The sequence below is a fragment of the Nothoprocta perdicaria genome, unplaced genomic scaffold, assembly GCF_003342845.1.
Source record: "Nothoprocta perdicaria isolate Ctin4 unplaced genomic scaffold, notPer1 scaffold_110, whole genome shotgun sequence".
In the NCBI taxonomy this organism is placed as follows: Eukaryota; Metazoa; Chordata; class Aves; order Tinamiformes; family Tinamidae; genus Nothoprocta; species Nothoprocta perdicaria.
Window position 1 is genome coordinate 968,177 of NW_020454206.1, and position 23,124 is coordinate 991,300.

The window sequence follows — 23,124 nt, forward strand, 5'->3', positions numbered from 1 at the left end:
TCTCAGTGGAGAAGCTCACTGCTTCCATTGCCTCTTCCACAACATGGACAATACCACTTCTGTGAAACAGGGCTACTCCTTTGGCTTTCTGCAGCAATATCACTGCCATCTCTCTACAGGCTTTCCTGACCCACCTAAGATGTTTTCCAGTAGCAATGCTCCTACAGCAGTGTCCTCCTGCTCCTCCTCCTCAGCTCTCCTGTAAGCAAAGCAGTATCATCTGAAATGCCCTGCTGCTACTCTAGAGTTAGGCCACCACCTGGCCCTCTCCTGCAGCACTACAAGCCTCACGGCATCCTCAGGGCTTGATATTGCTGCTCTGCTGCTTGCTGGTGGCCAACAGATTCATGTCAACAACGCCTAGTTATTTTTGTTTATAGTATTGTCTAAGGTGAGCCTTATTTTTCTCAGGTTTGCCCCAGGGAAAGCAGGTATGACAGAGCTTCTGGGAAGCCTATGGAAGCAGAGAAGTCCAGCCCCTGGTTTCTTTAATGAGCACTAGAAATTTGCTCCTGTTTCCCATTCCTGGTTATAGCAATGAGATGGCAAAGAGGAAGCTGGGGAAATTTGTAGTGGGATCATGTTTTAGGCCATGGACCAGCTCTAACTGGCAGCTTGTCCAACACTTGCAAGGGAAGTGGAGCACAGGCAGCTGTGGCAGTGGCGCTGGGCTCCAGCTCCCTCTGGTGACAGCAGCTCTCTCCTACAGAGAGTTTCTGCTCTTTGCATCCCAAACACAAAGCTTCCACCATCCCTGCCTTACGCATTCCTGTCCAGCTCTACGGGGGCCCTGTGCTCAGCCCAAAGCTCCGCAGGAGTATCCAGCGCTCTCCTCAGGACAGCCTTTGCACTGGGATCCCAGTCCTTGTTCAGGTCAGCTGGTCATGCACCTGGAGCTAATCTGGGCTGCCCCAATTTAGTTAAGACAGCCCATTTAAATCCAATTTCCTTTCATCTCCCCTCTCTGTCCATCTCAGCATCTGGTATCTCCGTTGGGAAGCAGAGAGCATCTCCTGGATGTATCCGTGTTCCTAGAAGAATAGGAYTGACAGCAGCCCCTAACAACGGGTAGTGCCAGCCCCTGATGAGTGTCACGGCTCGGCCGGTATAAAGCAGCTGGGCTGCGGGCTGGCTGTGGGCAGGAGGTGCTCTGCCCTCCCCTGGGCTCTTAGGTAGACAGGTTCTTTTGCTCCCTGGTAGCTTAAAACTCCAGCCTGGGCAAGCTGCCCCAGAGATCTCAATTTTAAAAGTATTTCAGTCCCCAGAATAGCCATGAGCTCTTCTCACCTAAACAGCAGAGCTGAGAGCYGCTTTCCAGCTTCCGAAGAGCATGAGCTGGAAGCAGTAGGGAAGAAAGCTTGGGATAATCCTGTTTACAATGGCTCTCCCTCAACTTCCTTGAAAATCCGAGCCATCTACAACCCCAAGTCCATTTTGGAGAATCCCTATGAGAACTTTGAAGAGATGGGGGACCCGCTGCCCTGCCAGGAGAAGCAGAACAAGGCTGTGGATGGGAAGACAAATCCTTTCCCCAAATACTGCTTCTACATCTTCAGAGGCATCCGAGGTAAAGACTTTAATAATTTTGGGGAACAGTAATGAATGTTGGGGAAGGGGAGACATGCAGAAGGAAGAAATCCCGTGTATCTGTATAGCCTGGGAACCTGTTCACCATAGACTAGCATTACTGGGAGGTCATCTTCAGCTGAGTGGGGGGAGGATCCTTATTCTTGTGCCTTGCTGCAGCTCCAGGGTCTCTCCTGTTACAATTCCTAACAAGGAAGAGGTGCATACAGACTGAGGAGGGTGCTCGAGGTTGCATGTTTTTTCTGTTTTTTTTCCTAGAAAAACAGAAAAAGTAGAGCRAGGAACTGTCTTTCTCAGAGAAATGATTTTGGTTGGGGGTAGGGAGGTGGGGTTGCCAGTGACTGTGATGTTGACCATGACATGCTCTCGTCTAGAGACAGTCATTTAAAAGTAACCTCAACAGACAGTTTCATGAGAACAGAGTTCCAACCCATCTCAGCGTACCTTTGGCTGYACTAGAGCATATTTCCATTTTCTTGTTGTTCATTGCTTAAAACACCCACAAGAGAAGCAAATTCAAATGTACAGTGCCAACTTGTGCCCCCACCTCTGGGTAGCTTGCCTCTCCTTTCTACTTCCCCGTGCTTACCTTTGACTCTCACACTATCGTGTCTATTTTCTTGTGTTCCCTGCTGGGTTTCTCTATTGTGAAGGACCTTGTGGAGTGCCTTCTGCTCTCTCCTGCACAGCAGTTAACCCAGATGCCCTCCGAGCTTTTCTTGCTTTTCTCAGCAGGGTCGGAGCAGGCTACTCTTTGTCTTCTCAGAAGTGAGTGGGGATGTTAGCTAAAGGTGTAAAATGCTCTCTGGACTGATTTATTTATATATATACACACACACACACACACACACACACACACACGTATATATATATTTCTCAAAAAGACTGGAATGCTATACCACTTTGGTGTATATGTGTATATATACACACCAATATATACTAACACTTTTTATACCATACAGAACACTCTACCACTTTTCCTTGCTCCAAAGTAAAAAACCCTTCCTCTTCCTCTGCCAGAGGCTGCTTATTTATTGTGGCCTTCGATCAGCTTTGATCCTGGCTTGCAGGGGATGATGGTTGCGTGCTCCTCAGGATGGGCCTTGGAGATGGTCTGTCTGGGAGCTGCAGAAAGGAGCAAGATTATCCGCATTATTGATGTGGATTCCATCAGTAGGCTTTCAAGTGAAAATTCTTGTGCTTTTCAACTTCAGGAGATTCTTGGCAATCGCAGCAGAAACTCATTACAGCAAGAACAAACAAATAATTAATGGTGTCAGGTGGTTCATCAACACCAAAATGGCAAGGTTTACTTTACAGGAAATGTTTCTCTCCTTTTGATCAATTCTAGAGATGTTTAATGACTTGATTTTGCYGTGTAAAGAAAGCAGATCTTTAGCTGTTGCAAAGAGTCACGACTGCATTGAAATCAATGGTTTTCCATTGATACACACCCTGTGGATAATTTGGTTCTAACTTTTATTTGAAATATTGAGTTGAGGTATTTTGATCAAGTCTTATGACCTACAAGAAATCTGCAAGTGTTTTTGAGTAAGCCAGGGACAAATATTTGAGGACATATAGTTCAGTATATACTGAAAGGACTGAAGTGTAGATATAAAGCTAGTATCAAATASAGTTTTGCTGTTTAACGCCTATCAGGAGGCCATGTGTTGGCTTGTGGATGAGTGAGATGTAGTTTTGTGGTTTCAAGAATAGGTGTGAAAAATTTTCTGCAAAGTGTAAACTGAAAAACTGACCAAAAAGATAAGACTGAAACTGAAGTAGAAACCAGGGAAGTTTCTTAGCAAAATAAGAAATACAACATATTTCACCTTTTGTCAGTGACAGATCTTAGATTACAATAGAATGATCTGCAGCTTTTAGTGAAGTTTTGAAACAAAAAGTGTGTGTTTTAGATGAAAAGTTTGGTTCCGACGGCAACACAATTCCAACAGTTGAAGAATTCTTTGGAAACAGGGCTTCAGCTCCTCATGGGGCCTCTGAGAATGGTTGTCAAACTTATTTCTTCTCGCCACCCAACAGGTCTGTGGGGTACTACACTGACTGAAAACACAGCTGAAAACCGAGAGCTCTACGTAAAGACCACTCTGCGCGAGCTGCTGGTCTACATCATGTTCTTGGTGGATATCTGTCTGTGTAAGTAGCTTGGTGGATAATTGTCTGTGTAAGCAGCTATCACATCTTGCAGGTGGCTTTTCTATGCAGAGCGTGAGAGGAGGAATGTGAGGTTTTGTAACTGGTCGTCTTCCCTCTGTTTCAAACGTTAAATTTATTAAATGTGCACACRCTCTTGCACACAGGCATGGTGTTAATCTACAAATTAGCTATTGCATTCATAAGTGAAATAACTTTATACATATAACTATATATAATGATATATAATTGAAATATAGCTTTAGACTAAGCTGATACAGGCTAGGCTTAAGCAGTATTTTCTGCACCACTCTGCCAGTTCTACTCATCAGCTCCACAGAGCTACTGAGAGCACCTGCCCAGRGACTGTTTGCAGCTTCATGGCAAGCACCAGAGAGCAACTCTAGAAACTTCCTAGGATCCCAAATATAGGGAGCAAAAATGTTTTCCCCACCTCAGACATGGTGGGAGGCTGAGGGCATAATGCAGGTGGCATCTCGCATTGTTGTCCCTGTGTGGATTTAATGCGGCCCTGTACTGACTGGTGATGGTCTTTGTGTGGGTAGAGCAATGGCTGTTTATTTTGGGAAGGTTCATTTCTTTATCACAAAAGAACACCTGTGTCATGAGACACTGAAAAGGCTTTTCACTTCATGGCCCCTGTGGCAGGAGAGATATGCAGACTGTGCTCATCTGAGCTGCTATCGCATGGAGCCAGGGAAACAGCATCCCAGTTGCTCTTGCAAAAGAGCCAAGATGCGCACACAGACACACGGGCACACGCAGGTGTGCGCTGACTCATCTGGGTGGCGGTGGCTGAATGTCAGCTGCTTTATGGTACCCATTGAGCAGCAGGACATGTTCTCAGGGATCACGGTGATGGATGCTTTCCTGCCCGGAGCACCCTGCGGAGCTGGAGCAACATGTCCAGGGGAGTTAAAGGACCTCACTCTTCTCTGAAGTTCCTTGGTCCAGGTCCTTGAAAGAACCTGGAGCTGTTGATATGAGGAAGTGGTGTAATCCCTGTCTCTTCATAGCTTCAGATTAGTACTAAGTGTACTTAGTACTAAGTGTACTTAGTACACAGACCAGGGACTCTGTTCTGCAAAAGAGAATTTCTGAGAGAACTTTTTTTTCTGAGGAAAATTATTTTATGTCACTCAGGAGTTTTATTTGCATAATCTAATGGCCTTTTCTTCCTTTAAACTCAGTCTGTCRATCTGATAGTTCAAATCCTGAATACGTGGAATATATCCTGGTTGCAAATTCCTTGGTAAATAGGATAACATGATAAGTTATAAATATTTCTTCTTCAATGGAAACCTCCTCTAGGTCAAGTGCAGGTTTAAATGATGAACTTTCAAAATTTAGTGCAGGAACACAAGGCTAAACTCCCTTAAGTGGTTAAATCCATCTATAGGACCTTTAGTGTGAAAAGCCCCTTTGAATCTGGACAAAAGGTCAGGAGTCAAGGGAAAAGGAATAGGACTCCTTGCCCTCTTCCTTGCCATGGCAGAAAGAGAGGAGTCAGGATGTTTGAGGCTTTGAAGGTAAAACCAGCCCTGCAGGAGAGCTACTGCTCTGGTGAAGCGAAACAAGCTAAGATATCAGAACGGGCCAGAAAAGTCAAAGGTAGATTTAATGGGAGGAGTGAAGAGGCTGAGATTCCTTTCACCAGTGTTGCCTCAAGGGCTCTGAGGCACGTGGCTTGATCCCCCTATACAAACACTTCTTCTCCCCAGGCTCCTCTCCAGATCCTGTCTTGCTGGGAGAAGCCAAAGTGTTTTGCTTAGCATCGAGCTCTTTTCTTTTTCAACTTACCTGTGATAGGAAGTGAGCAGACAACTGTGTCTGTAAACAAAGCAGACAGTCAATGGAAATCAGTATCTAGTATTTAGATGCAGGAGAAGACTCCTCTGCCCTTTCCTCTCCTCTTTTGTAGTGACGTATGGAATGACAAGTTCCAATGCCTATTATTACACAAAAGTGATGTCCGAGCTCTTCTTGCAGACCTCTTCAGACAGCAGCGTTTCCTTCCAGTCCATTGGCAGCATGGCTGATTTCTGGGCGGTGAGTAGACATCTGGCCCAGTGTAAAGACTGTGCGAAATTTGTTGGGACTAGAGTTCTCCACTGAACCTGTCCGTACCTGCAGGATATTGTATAGCTGGGATAGTAGCTAAGCTAAGCATTATSAGTGTTTGGAAGTCTCCATTTCCCCAGAAACTTATTAGCTAAACAGACAGGATAACAGGAAAAAGAAATGAGGATGAGATATGAGACGCTCGTCACACAGACAAGGAAACTCAGGCCCAGAGAGGGCAGGTGAATTTCTTCATGTTTCCATGTGGCAGAAATGGCTTTGGATAGTATGGTGAGGTCATTAGCAGCGTGCATAGCTCAAATTTCATGGGCATCTGTGGGAACAGTATGCTTAACCTGTCTGTAATGCAGGCCTGGGCCAACCTGATCTGTAGAACCTTTATGAAGAAGCCCAATTAAATCTTGCACTAACTTTTTATCAGGAGGGAATGAGAGAACTGTGTTCAGTTCAGGAGAAGGAATAAGATGGGCCACAGTGAAGGCTRTTGAGATACTGCAGCCACTTCTGCCAGCAGGTCAGAAATTGCCTATGAATTTTCTTTGTCTTTTTCTGAAATATTAGAAAAGTACAATGAGCTATGGCACTGTTGTTTTCCCCACTATTTCCARGGCACTGATATATCTCTTTTCTATCCTGTAATTCCTGGCATGTGCCAGGGCTACTACTCCAAATTTGTGCTCACTGAAGAGGAAGGGACAAAGAAGTGTGTAGGCCCTTCATCTCTTCATTAGCACAAGGTACAAGCAAGCATATTTATAGGCCTATGAGGAGCCAGTAGCCACCATCCTGCTCAGCATCCTTCTTCCCACCCGCTACAGCTCCACCCAGCCTTGGTTGTTCCCCTCCTTAGCACATGGCCAACGTGAGCTCTACCACTGCACAGCTTGGGGAGCAGAGAGAGTCAGGTCTCATTACCTCAAGCCCAGGCCAAGAAAAGCTTACTGAGATGTGGGCTATGAATGAGATGCTATGAATGAAATGCTCTCCTCTTCCTTTCTGRCAGTACGCACAAGGTCCCCTTCTGAATAACCTTTACTGGACCAAGTGGTACAAYAACGAGTCCCTAGCAGCTCATAGCACCCAGTCATACATCTATTATGAGAACTTGCTGCTGGGTGTCCCGCGTGTGCGGCAGCTGAAGGTGAAGAACAATTCCTGCGTGGTCCATGATGACTTCAAGGAGGAGATCTCAGGCTGCTATGATGTATACTCAGAAGAAAAGGAGGAAAGAGTCTCTTTTGGACTTATCAATGGAACAGCGTAAGTGTATCTGCTTCTACCATTCAGGCCTAGAAAATTTGTTTGTATTTAATTGCCCCTAATTGGTCTTTTCTAGCTAAAATGAGATTCACTGAACTGCAGGATTTGGGGAATAAGTTTCTTGCATAAGGCTAGAATTCCCTTTGCAGACAAAGACAATGAGTCTTTTGTGTCTATCAATAAGGCCAAATGTCTCTCTGAGGAAAAGTAGAACAGAATGAGAGGCAGAGTGAGACATGTTGGGGAAGCATCAAGAAATCGGGAGGAAATTTAGGTAGAGATTGTGTATGTTGTTTTCATTTTCTTTTTAAGAGAATGAGTATAGACAGAAATCTTTGCAATCAGATCCAACAAATGCATGACATTATTTGTTTCCCTTCTGGAATTTAGGAGCTGGAGAAAAGGAAGTGCACCTCTTTCATCTTGAAAAAACATTCCCGGACAGTTTTACAAGACTAGAAGTGTCTTATCATTTTCTTAAGACCCAGTTCTCCTAACTTTACTGAAATAGAATGCAACCTGTAAAACCAATGCTCTTTTGGGGGGATTTTTTTTAGTGATGATTCACGTGATTGATGTGAATTTTTCTCTGTGCTACAGGATAGAGCTGCAGCTTATTAATTCCATGATCACTGCATGTGTCTTGGTCTGTGAGAGAAAACATGTTGCATGTAAGGAAAAATAAATGCAAATATGTAGAAAGCAACACAGCTTTCAGCAATTCCAGATCCTGGAAGTAACCTCCAGCCAAATCAGGCAGTGAAGTAGCCTATGAACTTGCAGGATCATCCCTCTATTACACAGCAAGCCATGCTGTGTCACTGCCAGGAAGCAGTAGCTTCAGTCTATAAGTCTATCAAAAATGAAGAACTGATGTAGCTTCAGATCCAGAATAAAGAGTTAGGTGCCAACTCTTGAATTAAATCCTGTTGTCTCTCGAGGCTATAGCTGCATTTTTTCTTGTCTGCTAAGTTATATCCAAGCCTGTGAAATGTGATACCTTTGCCTATGGCTTGTCTCCTGCAGGTGGACGTACCATTCTGAGGAGGAGTTGGGTGGCTCATCTCACTGGGGAAGACTAACCAGCTATAGTGGGGGAGGATACTACATAGACCTCAAGTTGACCAGAGAAGAGAGTGCTGAAGCCCTGAGGGTCTTGAAAGAGAAGTTGTGGCTGGATCGGGGAACAAGAGTTATCTTCATTGATTTCTCAGTGTATAATGCAAATATCAATCTGTTCTGTGTTCTGAGGTAGGCTGAGTCTCACTGGAAACCCTTCTGCCTCTCTCTTCTTCCTCAGTGCTTATGAGTGCTTCCTCATATTCTTATAATGCAAGTATTATCTGGTCCATCACAGGTAGCACTGAGAGGCATCACTACCTCTTGCATGTATTAGCCAGAAGACTCAGTCTTCCTGACACAATAGTCCTTCTTGACTTTTCTTCCTGTCCTTTTATGAACAGGGAAACATCAGAGATAAGATTGCAAAAAACACATGCACATCTTTTCCACTCCTAGCTTGGTGGCTAGCTCATGTTCAAGTCTGATGTCTCTAAAATTTATTTAAGAGCGTCCATCATCCCATTTGCAATTATACAAATTACAAGGGTGTGTGTGTTTGTTTCAAGGTTAGTGGTTGAGTTTCCAGCCACTGGTGGTGCCATTCCCTCCTGGCAAATCCGGACAGTCAAGCTTATTCGATATGTCAGCACATGGGACTTCTTCATTGTTGCCTGTGAAATTGTCTTCTGTGTCTTCATCTTCTACTATGTGGTAGAGGAGATCCTGGAACTGCGAATCCACAAGCTTCGGTATTTCAGCAGCATCTGGAACATCCTGGATGTGGTTGTCATTCTGGTGAGAATCCTTACTTGTTTTGGGAGAGCAATGGCAGGAAGGTATAAGGGCCAAAACGAACGAACGAACAGGGAAGCTGGCCAGGTAAGACAAAAGTGGACCTGTGTCTTGCTCCAAAAGCAAAATGAACTGGCACAATAAAGTGAACATATACTATTTCATTGTTTATTAGGGCAAAATTATTTCCTTGGCGGGGCTTGAGGACCTGTGAGTTTGGTCAGGGCATTATCCAGTGTATAAAAGCCTTATTTTCATCCCCATATTTGGTTACAGTTGTGCAGCAATGCCAAGGAGTTCTGTGACATTTGAATTCATATGGAAACCACCCTATGCACAGCAGTCACTGCAGATGCTTCCTCTTTGCAGCTCTCCATTGTTGCTATTGGGTTTCACATCTTTCGCACCATTGAGGTGAACAGATTGATGGGAGAGCTGCTGAAACACCCCGACACCTACGCAGACTTTGAGTTCCTGGCRTTCTGGCAGACCCAGTACAACAATATGAATGCGGTCAACTTATTCTTTGCCTGGATCAAGGTATTATAGGGGTCTGAGAGGTGCAAGGGCTGCAGGCACAGACCCCTTCCTCTAAATAGTTTGGTGTTTGCCTCTTCCATCTGTCAGTACGTTCTGTTAACAAGAAATCTAGACAGATTTTCATTCTGTACTCTGAGGCTGGTTCTTTAGAGATACAAGACAAGAAAATGAGCTCAGAAGTTGTGGTGTAAAAAGGTTTTTTATTATTATACTCAGTGTCTTCAACTTTCTCCTCCAAATTATTAAAATAGTACAGGATGGACAATCAAACTATGTTGTTTCTTGATGGCCACTCAACAGCTGAAAATGGCTTCTCTGTTTGTATGGGCTCTCTATTTCAATGAAAATGTCATGACATGGTGGAAGATGCTTAGAGCTTCTCATTATCCTCAATTTATGAGTCCTTACAGCAGTCCCTCTTTACAATTCCCTGAGACATAAGGATTAAATAAACTTGCTTTTGCTTCCATAGGAAGGTAGTGATGCACCTCAAATGACAAATATCTCAAAGCCTAGGCCACCACTCACCCCAGCCTCTTTGCATCTTCACTGCCTCGGTATTATAAGGACCCTCTTGCTTTAGTTAGCATGTACACATGTTAGCTAGCATGTTAGTTAGCATGTACACATGATGAATTGGCCTAACTTTGTCCCTGTCCTTTCTTTCTTGCAGATATTCAAGTATATTAGCTTTAATAAAACAATGACCCAACTGTCCTCCACACTGGCACGCTGTGCTAAAGACATCCTGGGCTTTGCCATCATGTTCTTCATTGTCTTCTTTGCCTATGCCCAGTTGGGCTACCTTCTTTTTGGGACACAAGTGGAAAACTTCAGTACCTTTGTTAAATGCATGTAAGTGTGTAACTCATAATTATATTTTTGTCATTTTCAGCTGTCAGTAACAGAATTTGAACTGCTTGCCAACCTCTCCCCAATTGCAAATCAGAGTGTCAGTTCAGGATCTGTAGTATCTCATGTTATAAAGCCAGAGTGGCTAATATGTTGTTGGCTGTCCTGCTGCTCTAACATCCTAAAGGAAAAAGCAAGCAGTGAAGAGGGGGAAAAGCAAGAGAGAAGACAGATATTTTGGTTTGTTTGTCTAAGGTTTATTTTCAAGGATGTGAACAGCTGATCCTACACAAACTTTGAGGCTCCTCACAGCCCTGTGATTCAATRGATAATCCAGCTTTTTCAGGGCAGGTATTTAGCAAGCCACTGCATTTTGATGACTTCTAGATAGCTTTCACTTGATGTGGAATTAGGGTCACTGAGGACACTCCTCACGTGGAGCATTTTGGAGTCATTTAGCAGGACAGCATCACAGCTGAGTTGACAGTTCAGCTTCTTCAGGTCATTCTCTAAGCTTCTCACCCACTGTGGGTCTAGATAAACAGTCGGAAGAGAGAATAGGTGGATGAGCCCCTGCATAAAGGGGTGGCAGGGAAGSAACTTTCGCCAACTTGGCCACTAAATTTGGTTGGTCAGAAAATAGTTCCCATGGGACACGTGCTTTTTCTATTACTGGTTGCAAATTCAATTTGTCTAATAAATACAGACAGTTAAGTTTGGTCTTTCAGGATAATTTTTTAGAAAGCTCAGATTGTGACTTCCTACAAGAAAAGGAGTTGGAGGAGAAAAATGCTGCAGAAAAGGGCACAAGTGCATCTGAGACAAATCTTCATTCCACACATTTTCTTAGGCAACGTGTGATGTTAAGGAAGACATGTAGGCGCAGTATTRGTTTTTAGCCTATGGTCCACAGACCTCTGTCATCCAGGGCTTTTTAAAGGGTCTACGGAAGGTGATTGAAAGAAGGAATCTTCTCTTCATTAGACTTGCTTCATTTTAGTTGTTACGAAYTGCACAAAGGTTGAAATGCACTGGCCTATATTAACATTCTCCTCACACTTTCATGGTCTCTGTCTCTATGGAAGACTCCTATGGTCTGAGTCAAAATGCCATTATAAGGAAAGTTCCAAATTTATTCTGTGAACTCTTTGGAACAAACTCACTTTAGACAACCAAAAAGTTGTGTTGAAATGAAGTTTCAGCCTTTCCAGACAGCTCTTGCTCTCACCAGCTCAACTCCATTTACCTCTTACACTAGGGATAAAATTACTTAATGAGTCAGACTGAGAGACTTAGACCCAGCTCTGCCTTACATCTCTGGCCATTCAGGCTGCAGGCAGGTTCAGGACTTGCCCTAGGACTGTCTTAGGTAGGAAAAATGTCTCTGCCTTTGTGTAATCTTGTGTTCTTCCTTTCCGCCAGCTTCACCCAGTTTCGGATCATTCTTGGTGACTTTGACTACAATTCCATTGACAATGCCAACAGGGTCCTTGGACCTATTTATTTCGTCACTTATGTGTTTTTTGTTTTCTTTGTGCTCCTGGTAAGCAAGAAAGGCTTCCTTGTCTCTATATTGATACTATGATTGATAACAGTGCTTGGCAGGACTCTTGTGGCCATCCCTCCCTCAGCTGCAATACAGATACTTAGAGAAAGAAGTCCCTATTGCATTAGCTGTGCAGCACAAATACAACAAAATAGAAAAAGAGTGCATGATTTCAATTGGAGATTTGAGGCTCAGAAAGACTGAAGGTCAATTCATACTAATTGTGGTAGTGCTTAAGAATGACTGGGAATCCCACTAGTGCAGTAACAGAATTCAGGATGTTCAGACTAGCTGCTTCCTTATAGGCAGGGAGGAAAGCACAGGGGATAGTCCCTGTCTTCRTTGGTGGTGCAAAGGGATGGTCACAGTTCCAAAATGTAATATATAATACAATAACTAGGAATCCAGCTAATGTTGTACAGGATAGGCTAACAGAGATGGCATTTGAACTAGAAGCAGCCTTTCATTTTTCCGTTAGGAACCCCCAAGTGAGAACAACTTCTACTTAATTGAGCCCCGCATGGCTATGCCATTTTCCTGCTGGGATAGACAACRTGTTTCATATTACTCCATCTTTTTCCTTTCTCCAGAATATGTTTCTGGCCATCATCAATGACACYTACTCAGAAGTCAAAGAGGAACTTTCAAGCCAGAAGGATGAGCTACAGCTTTCAGACATCTTGAAGCAGGTGATGAAGATGCAAAATGGTACTACTCTAGGGCTTAATCCCAAAATGTTTCCTTGGAATCCCTGACCCGTGTGAAATTTGTCATAGGAAAAAAATTGTTTCCAAATCCAGATCTCCCTTCATGGAGTAGCACCTGAGGTGCCAGTGGTCCCCTTCTGGGGTAGATCAAGTTCCCAGACTCTTTGGCCATGAGGAAATCAGATAGTAGAGGTTTGGGGAAGCTCCTCACTTGAGCATGTGCAACCAGAAATATTTCTCACTTTCCCTCTCATGGCAATCATTAGATAAAACTCCTTCAGGGACTGTGACATGGTGCATTCTAATCTGTAGCAAATGAAGTGGCAGGCTCTACTTTGCAGAGCTGAGCATTTTATGATGGTGAAAATATGGTGAGCAACATCCAGATTTCTCTTAAGTAAAACTCCTGGAAAGGTCCTGCGGATGTTGGCAGCTGTCTCTGTTACACATTAATATTCAGGGAACTAACAATATTTGAGACATTAAATTAGACAGCTCTGCCAGCTCAGATAAAGAGAAAGGAGAAGGAAATCAGAGGGTAACTTTTTTTTTTTTTTTATGGACACAGGGTGCCATGTTGATACCCATTTAAGAAGCGGTTCTGATTTAGATATGGGACCCAAAATTCAGTGTTGCATTTTGCTTCTGGAAAGCTTGAAATCCCCCCRAATTACAGAGCATCAGTATTTCCTCAGTTACTGTATTGTACTGCTAGCTCTGCCTTATTTTTCCCTGTTCTGTCTCGATAATTCAATGTTTATTCACACCTTTAAGAGCTACAACCGGACACTGATGAGGCTGAAGCTGAAGAAGGAGAGGATTTCTGATGTACAGAAAGCACTACAGAATGGAACAAAAGAACTGGACTTTGAGGACTTCAAGAACAACTTGAAGAAGTGAGTCAGCTTGAGGAATGCTTTCTTACCCTTCTCATACGAGTAATTTAAACTCTATGGCTTTCAAGGTCTGRACAGCAGTTAGCTCATTTCTGGATGACATAAGACATAGAGATGCTAAAGACCTTCCKTCCTGACATGTTTAGTCTCCTGTTTTAAATGGAGTTGTTTGGTTGTCATCTTCCCATTTGGAATGGTTCTACTTGTCACCAGTAGATGTCAACACTGTGTCACTTTCAAAAGCAAAGAGCGTTGACATTAACACTTACTTATGTAATTCGGTGCCTTGGGCTTTCTCTTCTTTTATAGGCTAGGCCATACAGACAAAGAGATCACAGCAGCCTTCTCCAATTTTGACAAAGATGGCAACCAGATCCTTGATGAAGAGGAGCAGCAGCAGATGAAACATGACTTAGAGGAAAAAAGGGTAAAGGGAGGATAAAGGAGAAAACTGCCTGTTTTGTACAGGCCACTCTACAGTGGCCTTTAAGAGTCTTTGAGTTGGAGGTGAAAACTAAGCAGGAAGCACTGTTCTGTCTCAGCTTGGAGAGTAGCTGAGAGTGTGACAGTTTGAAGCTGAGCATTGTTCATGGTGAAACAGGCACACTGTTGCTATCCATCTTTGCAAGAGTTTCTATCTTCTAGGTTGCTTTGAATATGGAGATTGAAAACTTGGGGAAATCCTATGGTGGCAACAACTTGCGTGAGAATCTGGGCTTCCTGGAAGCAAAGACTAACCACGCCAATAAGGCCAACTGGGTCTCCAAAGAAGAGCTGCAAGTGTATGTTGGTGCTGGTATTAGTTAATCTCTCTGCAAATGAMGGGTGTGAATCTCTGTTGCTTCCTTCTCTAACGTAACTGTTTACGCTGGTGCTGAGCACTGCAGTGGGAGCTAGTCCCTTTCTACATGCATGCACATCGATTAACCCATCAGGGAAAAACTGTGACAGTTTCTGAAATGTATTCTGCTTGTTTCTGTACTGAACTGAGGAATTTTCTTCTGTCCCTCTTAAATGATCTCTGCAGGTGTCAGCCGGCTGTGGATGGGTAATATGTTGCCATGTTTCAGGTCAGAAGATGGCCTGGGCAACATTTCACAGAATCACAGAGTGGTTGAGGTTGGAAAGGACCTCTGAAGGTCATCTTGACCACCCGCACCCGTGCCCAGACTCACCTAGATGCAGGGGAAGTTGGTATCTTTAAAGAAGCTCCTGAGGGAATAAATTTTCTTGGTATAGAGCCTATATGGCCTTCACTTTCCAGATCTGAGAATAATACAAACCTGTTTCTTCCGCAGGAGTAACATGGATAAATAGAGCATAGGGAATCAGGGTCCCCCAATTCTACTGCAGAGAAACACAAAACAATCCCCATAAGGCCCTATTTAAGGAGAGACAGCTGCACTAATAAATATAATTGAATTAGATTGTAGGTGGACCGTTATCCAAAATGTTTGGGATCTATCTCAGCAAAGTCACAATTGCAGCTGAAAGCCCAGGGAAGCATTCTGTGCACAAGTGGATATGACTTGGTTTGTCCGACAGGGAACATGTGCTTCTGTTGTGCTATCTGACTTGCTGTGTGTGAGATATCTGCTGCAAATCCTGGTGTCACAATCATAAGAGAAAGCCTGAGAGGGTTCCCACTCTCTTTCCCAGACTCCTGCAACGTGTGCTGCAACTGGAGCAGTCCATCAACAGCATTGGCTCCAAGATCGATGAGGTGGTGAGCAAACTGAAGGTGCTGGAGAAAAACAAGCTAAAGTGGAAGGACATGATAGGCAAACCTTTGGATAACGCTAGTAAGGTTGGTAGCCCTCTACCTGGGATCTGGACTAGCTCCAGATCTGAATGGATCTGGTATCAGCTATGCTTTTCAAATCTCTGTTCAAATAAAATCTGGGCATGATCAGCATTTTGTATGATCAAACATCTGTTTGAGGACAATTGCGTTAAACCTCTTGCTTTACATCCCTCAGTTAACCACAGTACCATTTAAAACACCTTTCAGCTCCTTTGACACCTTTGAAGGTGTCAAAGCTCCTTTGAAGCTCATTCCTGTGGCAAATGGATGCAATTCACTTGTATTGTACTTGCTTATACCCAACCACCAGAAAGCATCAAGGGCAGATAATGATAATTCTGTGGACTGACGAATGTGTGGACTATGGRCACACAGAGTGGAAAATAGTTGGTGTATGCCTATATCCCAGCTGAAGGCTGCCTATATTCCATGGGCCACATTTAGGCATTCAACTTTAAAGCCAAAGGCAACAAGTATGGATCCCACATGATCATTCTCTTGTGTTTTGATGGCTCTCGTAACAATAATAGCATAACAGCATGTGTTGAGCCAGAAGGAAGCTTATCTTTTGGGCAGAGCATTCTTACGACCACTTCCTATCTGAAAGAATGTGTTTGGGAGGTTCTGCTTCTGATGTGAACAGGCCTGCAAGCTGCTTTGAATATTTGCTTGCAGATTTGCTTTGTCACAGCATTTCTGGGCGTGTTCTTGTGGAGGTGAAAAGGGCTGACTTTTCTCATCTGTCCAGTGTCTAAATGTGCATTCACCAAAGCATTGCAGCAAGCAGTATGTTTGATCTTTGATAGACTTGTACTCATTTCAGGAAGAATGTGGGAAGATATTTAAGGATTGTGCACAGCCTTGTCTTGCTCTTTGAAACATTGCTAGACTTCTTGATGTTTTCCTAACAACACAATCCCTATTTCTCTTGGTTAACAGGAGGAAGAATCCCATCAGGGAGAACTGGCCCACCACAGCCTAGATGAGCTAGGAAAAGGAGAACCAGAAGGCTGGGGAACAGAGTGTGTACCAAGACACAGCTCAAGTGGCAGCTCTACACAAAATGGGATCTGCCTCAACTTACCCAGGTCAAATTTACCAGGGTCTCAGGTGTTCTGATGTGCACTTCTAGCAAACAGACCAGAACATCCATTCTGACTCTCAAGGTACTAAGTCAATGTCAGTAGTTTCCCTGCAATTAGAATAGTCAGCTGAGCGCAGACACCAGTGTTGCCAGGTGCTGATGATGTAAAGAAACAGGGATGCTTTTTTTTCCAAAGTAAGTGATGACACCACAAGCCTAGAACTTCTGGCCTCAGTACTTTCCAAACTAAGAGAATTTTGGAAACATTTTCCAAATTGTTTGGAAAGAACTAAGAAATACTGTGAATTCTATTTCTTAACAGGCTGGTCCAAACTCCGTTTCTTTATACTGTCCTGAAAACTGARGATGCCAGAGCCCTAAGAACACTTGGATCTAGAACTGCACATTGCAATTTTCTCCCAACACCTACATGCTCATTCTCATAAGTATTATTGTTATTTTTGTAGGACAAAGTTATGGAAACAAGACTCATGTAATCATCAGTGTGAGATGGAAATAAGAAATTAGTTAGTTGTGTCTACCTGATTGTTAACRGTTTTTTGGTTTTGTTCTCCTATAATAGTTTACTTTCAGAATGCTTTGGCAACCCTCTCTCTACATTAGAGTCACAACTTGCAGAGTTAAAGTCCTAAACTTCAGGTCAAGGTATTTCTCAAAACTGGCATCATTTCTCCGAAGTTTTACCCCCCCTTTTTTTTTTCTTTTTACTCTCAGTTGTGGATGTCAACACTATTTTAGTTCAGGTATGTTGTGAAAATAAGACGAACATCAGTTTCTCCAACAGGTGTAAAATGCTTTTCTTTTTCCTCTAGGCATTCATCATTTTACTGAGGCTTTTTCTCTCCCATGTAAGTGACGGAGACTATTGAAGTTAGTGTAACTCAGCACTGCACTAAGTGGGTATATTCTGATTTATACCTCTGGAGAATCAGGTCTTTCAGTCTATTCTGCAGCTCAGCAGTTATGTTTTGTGTGACTTGGGTTACTGCTCCCATAACAAGCATGCTAGTGGTTAATATCTTTGTGAAATGTTGGCACAAGATGATTCAGTGAAATGAGTGGGGAAAAGACTTCACATGTTAGTTGCACTAATCTCCAGTTTTTACAATAATCTTCATCCTGGGGCTATTGCAAAGTTTATAGGGCTCACTTCCATTCACCGATGAAAGGCAAAGAGCTCTAGGGTGAAACATGTTGTTCATGATGAATTTCAGGACAGGACCATACTAAAAGTATTTGAAATAACCTGTCCGTTGTTATTCAACAACGATTAACCTCAGAYAGGCCCAAAGCTATTGGCATTGTGATTTGTACCAGATCACTAACAACTTACATTAATGCTTCTATGTGGTCTGGTGATAAGGCCAGTGTGGTGGTGTGCAGTGGCATCTCAAGTTGCCACCTCTCAAAGATGCCTCTGTTGCTGTGTTCTTCCTTTGGGAAGGTCTGAGGAACCTCAGGAGCAGACATGGAGCACAGCAGCCTGGCCCAGGCTCCAGAGCTCTCCGTAGCTACCCAATAACCCTGACGAACCAAAGGAGAGGGTCTTTGAGTGATGAGGGCCTAGCGGGAGTCTGGATATAGGCACTAAAAATAGACACACAGTTGCTTGCAAATGTCAGAACTGAAACATGATCGTGACTGATGGTGGGAAACTTGCTGTTAATGAACTGGGACGTGTGCTGAGATGCACAGAGGAAGGATCTTCCTTAAATTATTTTGGCTGGGAGACTCTCTTCTTTCTGCATCCTTTCTTGTAAAAAGACCACTACCTTTTTACAGTGCTCTGATTCGGGTTGTGTCAGCATCATTTTTGGTCTCAAGCAAGTCCTGACCGTGGTATACATCTGTGCCTGCATTAATGGCTTCTCTTTTACCTGTACAGCTCTGTGCAACTGTGTCTTGTCTACTCCCTGTCAAACATGCTGCCATATATATGATGTGTCTCAGAGTAAGGCAAGCCAAATACACATCCCAAGCAATTGCTTGTGTGTCATTGTTAACTGTTTATTTAGGCTAGTTGAGAAATACATACATAAATTCACAGATCGATAAGTCCTTGTAGCTCCTACTTCCAAATGTGTGGTGTTGGGCTTCCCATTAGAAGGTGGTACTATTTAGGTGATATCTCTCATGGGAAAAGTAAAGTATTTTTCCTCTGTGGTATGTGCATGGCTGTGTTTTGTTTCAGTTTGTACAAGCTAACCATCCAGACTGCTCTGTCTGGCAGAAGATACCTATGGGTTGAGCTGCTTATAATCTTCAGAAGGTGGTCCAGGCAAGTTTAAGTTAAAGGTGGTCCAGAGAGATGTCCACTATGGTGGTTTGTGCCAGCAGCAGCAGTATCCACGATCACTACGCTCCCTGATGTGTGTGCTGTGACTGAAGGACTGCCTCAAAGAGCTCACGGTGCCCGCAGGGCTCGAGGGCAAACTCACACCACGGTATCAAGCACAGGTGAGGCAAGCAGAGATGCACTGAGTTGCCCAAGGTAGGACAAGAAAAACAGTAGGAAGAAGCACTGCAGAGATATCTGAAGCCAGGCTCTTGCTACAGATGGGAGGTAACAGCAACCGTGATGGCCATGGCCATGGGAAGCTCCCTCCTGTGTCGCTTCCCTGCACTGCTCCAAGAACATGGTGCGTTAATCCAGCAAGGAGCCAGTCTAATTTGGCACATTTAACGGGATAATGTAAATCTCCAGAGCCCCCATAACTGCAACACAAGGAGTTTCCTTACCAAAGCTGTGTTCGGGTTACCAGTAGATGTCAGCCAGCACCAATAGCAACTCATGCCTACAACTTACTTCTCAGTGTCATTTCCAGAGGGAATAAGTAGCAGATCTCCCTCTTGTTTTACTGAGAGAAATTGAGACATAAAAAAAAAAGACTTTTCCTGGGGCTGTCTTATAGATCATCAGCAGCAAAGACAACYCAGGCTTTCCAAAATGCCCGTTATCACACTAGAGCCACCCACACACATTTTTTCCTGCAGACTCTGCCCATCTCTGTCAGGTTACAGTTCTTCAGTCTTTCTCCAGTATTTAAAGAAGCTTTGTACATGTTTTGCTTGTTTTTACAGTGTTTTGACTAATCTGCACTAACAGCTGTTATTAGCATGTAGCTGTTGCTGAATGGTCAACCTTTAGTCTAGGGGATTGTTAGATGGAGATCTCACTGCTCCTTGCCCTTTTACAAGCACATTGCAGCAGGAGTTATTTTAAAATAAAGTAAAGTAAAGTAAAATAAAATAAAATGGAAGGAGAGAGAGCAACAGCAGGGGACAACTCACTCAAAAATAGACCATACTAGAAACTAGAGAAAATGGCCTGAGGAAACAAGATCGCCTGATGAGCCAGCTGACTGCAAACTCCTGGAAAGAGCCACGCAGTTCTTTTGCTGGTCACAAATGCCCTACTGCTGTAGGACATCCCTACCTGAAAGCACCGAGCCTGGGAGAGCAGCAGCATTTCAGTGGGTGCAAAGGCCCAGCCCTTGCTCCTGAGCAAAGAGGCCGTGAGACACGTCGAGAAGAACACACCAAGCGCTGGAAGGATGTGGTGAGACTGGGAAGCTTTGCTCAGGGCTGGTTTTGGGGGCGGCTCGTGCCAGGCAGTGGTGAGCCTGAGGACGGGGCAGTGCCCGCCCCAGGGCGGCGTGAGCGGTGACTGGGCTGCACGGGAGGCTGTGCTCATAAAACAATGCGTGCGACAGGCGCCAGCTCCATGTCACGGGTCAGAGCTGGCCTTCGTGGCGGCGTGACAGGCTCTGCAGCACAAACCGTCTCGGTCCAGCCACGAAGGGAGAAGGAAAACATTGCGGTGGATCCAGCCCCTCTGGCGTCATATGCTGCCGTCCCCTGAAAAGACCAGGCGTTTCTCCACTGACGTGCTCACCCCCAGGTGCCAGAAGGTGYAGTGGCCTGAGAAACCATCACTCCGAGCAAGATGCAAACGCTGAGCAGCTTGAAGCTGGCTCTGCTTGTGCTGCCTAGGAAGAGGCTGAGAAGCCACCTCAGCAGGTCATTTCTGGTGGCTGTGGCTATGTGGATGATTGCCTTCTGTAAAAAGGCATCAGAAACAAGAGCAAAAGGCTGCTCGGACATGTAGGCACTGCATATACGTTTGCACGCACAAGCAAAATGGAAGCTTAAAAATCACACACAAAATTTTCTGGAATGAACAGCCTGCAAGGGCAGCACTCTTCCTCAGTTCCTTATGCAATAGGAAACTGCTGCAGCAATGGTAAATGTCAGTCTTGCTGAATCCCTCTTGTCTTGAAGTGTTTTATCTGTGGCTGGTGGACCAGGTCACCAGCCCTGCCTTTTCCTCATGTAGATAAGGAGACAAAGGCAGTGGACTGGTTGAAATTACACAGCACCAACTCCCTGCACTGTTTGCTGGATGACAGAATGGTTGAGGTTGAAGGGGACCTTAAGAGACCATCTTCTCCAACTTACCTGCTCCAGCAGGTCGCCCAAGACTTATCCAGATGGCTTTTGAGTGTCTCCAAGGATGGAGACTTTAGATGTTCTAAATATTTTAGACTACAGACGCTTTCATTTTTGTCTAAGTATCCATTTTACCCAGATAACGCCTGTGTGTAGTTCTGTTGACTTTAGTTTAGCTATTTATAATTTCTGTCAGGCTCAACGTGCTGCACTAGTTAAATATTGATTCTCTTTGCACATAGACTTGCTTGAATCCTTCTTTATCCTTCAGTGACTAAGGATTCAGAGTTGTTATGCATTCAGATAATGGATGAAATGATTAACAAAACTTTACTTAGCCAGACTTCTATGGAACATGCAAGTCTTGCAAAAGCCAATTTCCCAAAGGCATGCAGCACTTTAACCTACTAATGGAGGCCAGTCAGCACTAGCTTTGACATGATGAGCAATCAGCATGGAAAAGGCAGTGTCTGCACCTTGGGTGCTGAGTCTGGGTGAGCAGCAGATTCAGCTGCATACATCTGCCCAGGGTAGATCTTTCAGAATGGTTTCTGGAGCTTTTGGTAAAGAAAAGCTGGGAAATATTTCTCATTCATGCACTCCCATGTCTGACACTGCTGCTCTTCTCCATTTATCTCAGCTGCTTTGCACACAGAGTATTGGAATCTGCTTCTTGCATTCTGCTGGGAAGGCAATAATAATTAATCAGCATCCAGCTCTTCCCGCATACACTTCTCATTCACTCTCTTGTTGGCTCAAGTCCATAAAATATTTTATGTACTTTCTGAAATTCGGTATTAGGCTTGATTGAAACAAGCCAGATCCTCAAGGCAACAAAAGTGGCATCCCAAGGAAAGCAGTGGAGAAACAGATCTGAAAATGTTGCGTCTTGTGAGCGTGTAGACAAAGCCATGGTTGACTTGATTAAGTGTTCACAAGTCTTGATGTGAGCCAAGGGCTGGACTAGAGGAAACCTCCAGGGATCCCTTCATCCAATATTTTTGTGGCTCTGGCCGCAGAGTGAGAGAAACCACTGACAGGAAGAGATCCATCATCCAGACTGCAGCTGCAGAGCAGCTGCAACCATCAGGAATGACCAGCAACCTTTGACTGCTGCTGGTTCTTCTTTAGCGAGCGGTTCCCTGCATCGCTGTRCGGCACCGTGTGGAGCTGCAAGCTCCGAACAAGGCTCCCAAATACACAGACGTCTCTTCCCACTGCCCCATGCCACTTCATGAGCAAGCTGTCACTACAGGACAGAGGAGTCTAGCAAGTGCCTAAGCCTGAAATACCCTGGGAAATGAAAAGATGTGCTTTTTTTTTTTTTTTTTTTTTTTTGTAAAAAAACAGGGCAAAAGTCTTCAGTGTTGGCAGATTTTACTCAAAAGAGGAAGTTAGATAAACCAAATGAACTCAAGTCTTTTTCTGTCCCACATGGTGGCTGAAAATGAGATCCTTATTCAGCAAGCCTTGGCTATACCTAGGGCAAAATTTGCCTTCCTTGCTTTTGTGCCGAAAGCTCTTCAGACACCCCAATAATCCCACCCGCTCGGGACTCCTGTAGAGCAGTGCAGCTACGAGAGGTGCGAGGTCTGTTCTCTGCAGCACATCAACTGCTCGGGCTAACAGTATATTCCTGAAGGGAGGCAGATGTCGGTGAGGAAGATGATGAACTTGGGGMGTTTTTACTGCTGGTATGGGTTGGATAGCTAGAAACACGCTTAGGCTTATCCAAGTCTTAGATGGACCCGGCAAAGCTGTGCTTAGGAGGTGCAGTGCTGTCCAGAGGGAATCACTGCTGTATGGAGCTGCACCGGAAAATATCCARCCAAGGGTGGTTGTGTTGGTGACTTAACAGCACAATACAAATCACCTTTATAAACCCTAAAGTAGGTCTTTCCTGACCTCGTGGCTCCGTGGAGTCTGGGGACAGCGAGCTTATTTACAAAGGCAGTAACAGGAGGCTCAAGAGGAACAGCCCAAGGGAAAGTGGACCTTCCCGCTTCCACCCGCTCGCAACCTGGGAACGCACGGCCAGTGCTGAGGGGCTCCACACGCCCCGCGCGCAACTGGGAGCCCCTCGGGCTGACGTGACCCCTTGGGCGCAGAGCGGGGGAGCACCGCAGATGTGCCCGTGTCCCCCCACCCCGCGCAGCGCTCTGGCGGCTCCCAACCGGGACCACCGCCGCCCTTCCCTGCCTCCCTGCCCCGCTTCCCCGCGCAGGAGGGTCGCGGGGCGGCCCCGCCGCGGGGGCGGCGCTGCC

At 44.6% G+C, this 23,124-nt stretch overlaps 1 protein-coding gene across 1 annotated transcript; it reads left to right on the top strand.

Moving 5' to 3' along the window:
• The first annotated feature begins 1,234 nt into the window (after window positions 1-1,234).
• On the top strand, window positions 1,235-18,375 carry PKD2L1 (polycystin 2 like 1, transient receptor potential cation channel). Its single transcript, XM_026050831.1, has 16 exons — window positions 1,235-1,567; window positions 3,634-3,747; window positions 5,687-5,814; window positions 6,851-7,107; window positions 8,134-8,358; window positions 8,736-8,964; window positions 9,331-9,501; window positions 10,175-10,356; window positions 11,776-11,896; window positions 12,490-12,588; window positions 13,381-13,502; window positions 13,812-13,929; window positions 14,148-14,284; window positions 15,162-15,309; window positions 16,246-16,472; window positions 17,224-18,375. Exons 1-15 carry the CDS (start codon window positions 1,273-1,275, stop codon window positions 16,423-16,425), a joined length of 2,526 nt encoding a protein of 841 aa, XP_025906616.1. The 5' UTR covers window positions 1,235-1,272; the 3' UTR covers window positions 16,426-16,472; window positions 17,224-18,375.
• Window positions 18,376-23,124: the final 4,749 nt, after the last annotated feature.